General features: G+C 40.5%; 1 protein-coding gene across 1 annotated transcript; it reads right to left on the bottom strand.

Moving 5' to 3' along the window:
- Window positions 1-2415: 2415 nt before the first annotated feature.
- On the bottom strand, window positions 2416-5866 carry C3AR1 (complement C3a receptor 1). Its single transcript, XM_043968737.1, has 2 exons — window positions 4351-5866; window positions 2416-2457 (listed from the first exon to the last, which is right to left on the bottom strand). Exon 1 carries the CDS (start codon window positions 5864-5866, stop codon window positions 4388-4390), a length of 1479 nt encoding a protein of 492 aa, XP_043824672.1. The 3' UTR covers window positions 2416-2457; window positions 4351-4387.
- Window positions 5867-6212: the final 346 nt, after the last annotated feature.

Genomic DNA, 6212 nt, shown 5'->3' with positions numbered 1-6212 from the left:
AACTGGAGCAAACAGGGTTAAGTGACTTGCCCAGGGTCACAAAGCCAGTAAGTGTCCAAGACTGGATTTGAATTCAGGTCTACCTGATTCTAGTATTCTATCCACTGTGCCACCCAGCTGCCACCCAGTGGGATACTAGGAGTTAATGCACTAATAATTTCTCAATAGCAAACTTGATTTGCTATGCTTTATATAAAACATCAAAGTTATGGTCATTTATGTTCATTGTGACATGTTATTAAACTTTTGAAGGAGATATATTATGTATCATTTTTTTAAAGAAGCTTCACAGTGTGCCTAAGGTATTTTGATGATTAATTTTTAAGTGGATGATAGAATTTTTGCTATTTCTCTCCTTTTTTCCATTTAGGATGAGTTTCTTGGGAGAAGTGAACTCTGAGTATGGGCAGGAATACCATGGGGGATATGAGATTTTAAGCTATTTTGGGTATATGAGTCAACGTGCAAGATTTAGAAGCAGGGTCAAAGGATAGGAAGGACACCAAGAGAAATATAAAGAGAAGGGGAAGGTGGATTATCCAAACCACAATTTATTTTTAGCACTAGTTGTCCCTGCTAGCCACTCACCTGATCCTGTTCATCAATAAGGACTTGACACTGGGGAGGTCTATGCTCCTGGAGATTATGGACATGAATTTCACTGGGTGTAAGTGCTGAACTCTATAGTTTTCAGACGCAATATATTGCCTTTTATACCTTAGTGCTGCCTCTCTTTGGGACTTCAACTTAGTATCTTATTCAGTTGCGTCTGACTCTATTACCCTGTGGACCATAGCACACCAGGACCTTCCGTCTCCCAAAATCTGTCCAAGCTCACGTTCATTGAACGTGTTGGACACCATTCCATCTTGAGGGACTCTTCCAATGTCATATATTTTAGCATTTTCATCCTGTGCATGGGGTTTTCTTTCTTTCTTTTTGTTTTGTTTTGTTTTTGTTTTTGTGGGGCAAAATGGGCGTTGAGTGGCTTGCCCAGGGTCACACAGCTAGTAAGTGTCAAGTGTCTGAGTCTGGTTTTGAACTCAGGTCCTCCTGAATTCAGGGCCTGTGTTTTATCCACTGTGCTACCCAGCTGCCCCTGCATGGGGTTATCTTGGCAAAGATACTGGAGAGGTTTGCCATTTCCTTCTCCAGTGGATCACCTTTTATCAGAACTCCCCACTATGATCTGTCCATCTTGGGTAACCCTGCATAGCTCATAGTTTTAAGCACTTCTTCCCCAACAAGGCAGTGATCTGGGGAGGTATGAAAATTAGTATTTTACCCAATCGGAAGTCGGCTTTCCTGCCCACATGTATGGTGAATGCTGTCTCCTTCTTGAACTAGATACATTTCAGGGAGTCTTAGTCATGTGACTTTAGCATAATGGAATTGACTTCTCACAGAAACATACATGCTCAAATGCAAAAAGTGCTTTTACTTGGCATAGAATTGACAAATTAATTATACATAATAACAATAAAACATCAAGTGCTTTCATATGCAGAGAAATGTGAAGTATAAAGGACCGCATGAAAACATGCTTAAGACCATTAATAAAAATCTGTCAGAGGGTCTGTGAGAAGAAAGTCATCAAATGTGGAAGTATGCAAGACAAGTGACAAAATTGTCCATACCCCCTGACCCAGAAATCCTACTATTGAGCACACCCCACCAAGGATGTTGAAGACTGAAGAAAAATCCAATATATGCCAATATATTCATAGTAGCACTCTTCTAGGGTAGCAAAAACAAACACACACACACAAAATGGAAACCATACCAAACCTGAGTTGGAGAATGGCTGGAAAAAACTAATCCATGATGAACAGAGTCTATTTCCCTTTTTTTTTTTTTTTGTGGGGCAATGAGGGTTAAGTGACTTGCCCAAGGGTCACACAGGTAGTAAGTATCAAGTGTCAGAGATCGGACTTGAACTCAGGTCCTCCTGAATCCAGGACTGGTGCTTTAGCCACTGTGCCACCTTGCTGCCCCTGCAGAGTCTATTTCCTTTATGTCTTTGCACCTAGCACTGCACTTGGCACATCATAGGCAATTAACAAATACTTGTTGGTTGGTTGAATCAGAAAACAATAGAAATATATATATATATATATATATATATATATATATACAAGTTGTCCCAAAAGTCTCCTTAAGAAATTGTGGCATGCACCGTGGCCACACCCTGGTAAAACTGTCTTGGCAGACAGGCTAACCCAGGTTAAGGGTAACCAGGTCTCAAATCTGTCCGTAAGTTAGGGGAATGCCTACCACAAGCATGTGAAGACTTCCCCAGGCACAATGGGCAGATGAAAACAATTTGTTCCAATGTCCATGACGGTGGCTGAAGCACTTAGAGCTTGGTCAGACATTGAAGTTGCCAAGGTCATCTGCTGCATCCTGGACCATCATCAGTCATCTTGACTTTTGTTCTATCACTGGACTTCAATGACTCTGGAAAAAAGAGTGAGGCTGATGACTTTGCATAACTCTGCCTCACTTAAATCCAATTCACAGGCAAGTCATCACCCCATTATGTCATTGGTGCTCTTCAAAAACAAAGGACAAACAGCAAAAACAATACTTAAACTTAGTATACTTAAGCTTTAGCAGCTTAAAACTACACTAAGACATTTGAGACATCCTGTATAAACTGATGTAGATCAAAGTAAGCAGAACCTGTAAAAGGAGGTTGAATTTTGAGTAGTTGAAAACACAATGAAAATCCTGGAGATTTGATGGTTAAATATAACTCCCCCTCCTCTTGATCCCTTGAAATAGAAAGGCAGTGGAATTCTGTCCAATGGACTGAATATTATCAGATACAATCTCTATATCAATTGTTTTTCTTTGACATGAAGGAATATTGAATTATGGGTGTGGGAAGTTGAAAGGATTTCAATATGAACAAAACAATCAATAACACATTTTTAATTAAATAAAATAATTTAAAAAGAATCTTATGTGGAGATATCTCAGTGTTCTATATACACAATAGGTACTCAATAAATATTTTCCAGTTTACTAATTGGCTAAACCCTGGACAATCCCTCATAGGGCATATATGCTATGTTCTGTCCCAGTTGTATTCTATACATCACCTTTTATCTTCAAGGACTTTCAAAATTTCTTTTTTTCACATTCTTTTTATATAAGGCATGAATACATCAACTGTTTATTTTTTACTAGAGTAGAATAAATGGTGTTAAATTGTAGCAGGGAGAGAATTTAGTTTAGAGTGAAGGACTTGAGAATGGCAAAATATTACAGATTCCAGGAGACTAGGAATTTTTATCTAGGCCAGGACTTGCAGCCAGCCCAGCATCAATGTCTGGAGGAGCAAAGAGTGACGGACCAGCTTTCCAGCCTTCTAGAATGACGTTTTGGATCCAGCTGAGCAGTAGCATGGCTCATCTGGCAGTTATACCTCCTTTGAATATGAACTTGGTAGGATTCATGTTATGTAGAAAGTGTGCTAAAAAAAAAAAAATCTGTGCTAAGTTTATGCCCTGGGAATGAAGTGGTGTGGCGAGACTGTGTCCCCACAGTTTTGGGGCAGGGATGTTTGTACTTTTGTTCTTGCTATATCTTTGAAAAATAAAAAAAGCTTTTGTAAAAGTGAAAAAGTAGTTAAACATTAAAATACATTTAAAAAATCAGATTTTTATCTATTTCAATTGGCCTATAGATCTTATCCTTCACCATCTCTTGCCAAGAAACCTTTCACTCTTGGCCTTATGCATTAAGTAAATTTAAGCCTCACATCTACCAGAATTTTAGAATTGTAAGTGAAATCTTCTGGGACAACCCTTTTACAAATGAGGAAACTGGGAGCTTACATGACTTGTCCAATGCCATATAATCCTATTCGAACATAGGGATTATTATAGATCAGGTCTGACCGGGTTGGTCTGGTGTCTCAGGTTCAAAATTGGAAGGAGATAAGACATTTGAAGTGTACAGAAAGCTGTAGTCAGGGAAGGAAATTCAGAACAGGGAAGGGATGTTCATCCAGGGTATAACTTTGACTCATCTGAGCATAGCTCTGTTGTGTTAGTAATGCTGTTGGTCTATAGACAGGAACCATTTCAGGCCCTCATGTTCTGGATGTTTTTGTACTCAGGAAGTTCCTGAGTACTTATTGAGGAAGCTCCTTCAGTAGCTAAAGCCCGACTTCCCTGAACCAATTAAATTTAAAAACTAAACCGACCTCTATGGGTTGGGGACTTAGGATATCGTTCCTAGGACCCAGCATGATTTCTCATGGTTCTCTCTAACTATCCATTTCTATTCCAAATCTCCCAGACACCATGACATCTTCCACTTGGAAGATGGCCTAGGACATACCCTTACTGGGGCTGTGTGGTGTCACCACTCCATCTTCTCACACAGCTGTGCTGACAATGTCTTGAGTCATTGAGGTTTTGCTCTGAGGACAAGTAGAAGATTGAATGACATCTTCACTGAAGGCAGCTTCCAGAATGCCTTGAATGGACTGTTGTGCTTTTTGCCTAAAATCTTTCCCCATGAAGGCATAGAGCAGGGGATTAAGGCAGCTATTGGCAGATGCCAGTGCAATGGAGAGATTGTCCAGTGCCATCACTGCCTTCCAAAATGGAGTATATGGAGATGCAAACAGTGATAGGACCCCAATAACGTGATAGGGAGTCCAGCAGACAAAAAAGGTGACTACTATCACTATAGCCACTCTCAGGGTTTTGCTCCTAGTTTTAGCAAAGTGACTTCTGCTCAAACGAAAAATGATGAGGGTGTAACAGATCACCATAATGATGAAGGGCAGAAGGAAACCTATCGCCAATCTTGTGATTGTGATTACCACCAAGGTTTTTGGCAGTTGGTTCTCATAGAAATCATCTCCATAAATATCATCCCAGGAACTTTCTGTCACTTTAGCTATATCTAAAGGATTGCTAGAAGCCCTGGGTAGAATATCAGAGTTTCTCAGTATATCAGTACTGGAATCATTACTGGTAAACTCAGGTAAAACAATGGGAATCCTAGGTGATTCAGCATGAGGAAATTCCTCAGGCTGTTCTGATAAATCAGAATAGGGGTGATGACTGTATAAGTTAATTGAATCTACAGTGAGTGCACCTCCAGAATGACCTCCAGTGGCCTTAGTATAGAAGAAAACATTAGAAGTTCTAGGTTTATCAGTTGTGGTAGGCCAGGCATAAGTATCTGCTCTGGAAAGTGAAGGATGTAAGATATCTTCCATTGTCCCAGTCAACTCAGATGTAGCGAAATTCTCAAGTAAGCTTTCTTCTTCAAAGCTTAGGTTAAAGTACATATCATCTAGTGAGTTGTGCTCCTCAAACTTATAGATACACACAGTACAGTTGTTCTCAGTAAAGGTTTCCCGGTACAAAAACACAGGCATGCACATTGCAAAAGCCAGGACCCAGATGCCTGCACAAGAGGTGAAGGCCATCCTCACAGTGCGATGATTCTGGCACCATATTGGTTGGAGCACTACGGCACAACGGTCAAGACTGATGGCCGTAAGTAGGAAGACGCTGGCAAACATGTTGAGGACAATGATGGAAGGAATGATCTTGCATAAGAGCCAGCCATAGGGCCAATGCCCTTGGTGGACCATGTGAATAAGGGAGAAGGGTACAGAGAGGCAGCAGAGGAGGTCAGCCATAGTGAGATGGAGGAACCATATTGAATTTACTGTACGCTTCATCTTCAGTCCAGTCACCCAGAGTACCAATCCATTGCCTGGCAGTCCCAACAAAAAAGTGAGACTGAAGATGGCTAGGGAAATTATCACCTGGGGTTCCCTCAAGGGCTGGGAAATCAAATCAGATGAACTGGTATTGGTTAGAGTTGGAGGCATTCTGCAGATTCTGCAAAGGAAGCACAGGAAATGCAAATTTTAGTCATACCTCCTCACAAACTTCTTGCCTTTGTACAGACTTTACAAACCATTGATGGGTCTCAAGACTATCTGTCCTGGACTATCTTTTCTCCACACTTCTCTTGTTGATCTCATCTGCTCCTAGAGTTTCAGTTTTCACTCCCAAATTTATATATCTAGCCTTAATTCCCCATCTTTCAGTCTTCCTCTCAATCCAATCCCTATTGCCTAGTATGCAAATCTCCTAAAGTTTCATGACTTCTAGTTTCACTCCAGTTCAGCTATGTCCAAGGAAAGTCATCTCTTGACATCATTAGGCTAATGA

Source organism: Dromiciops gliroides, chromosome 5 (assembly GCF_019393635.1).
Source record: "Dromiciops gliroides isolate mDroGli1 chromosome 5, mDroGli1.pri, whole genome shotgun sequence".
NCBI lineage: Eukaryota > Metazoa > Chordata > Mammalia > Microbiotheria > Microbiotheriidae > Dromiciops > Dromiciops gliroides.
Note: the sequence above shows the minus strand (reverse complement) of the source record. Positions and strands in the feature narration are given on the sequence as shown.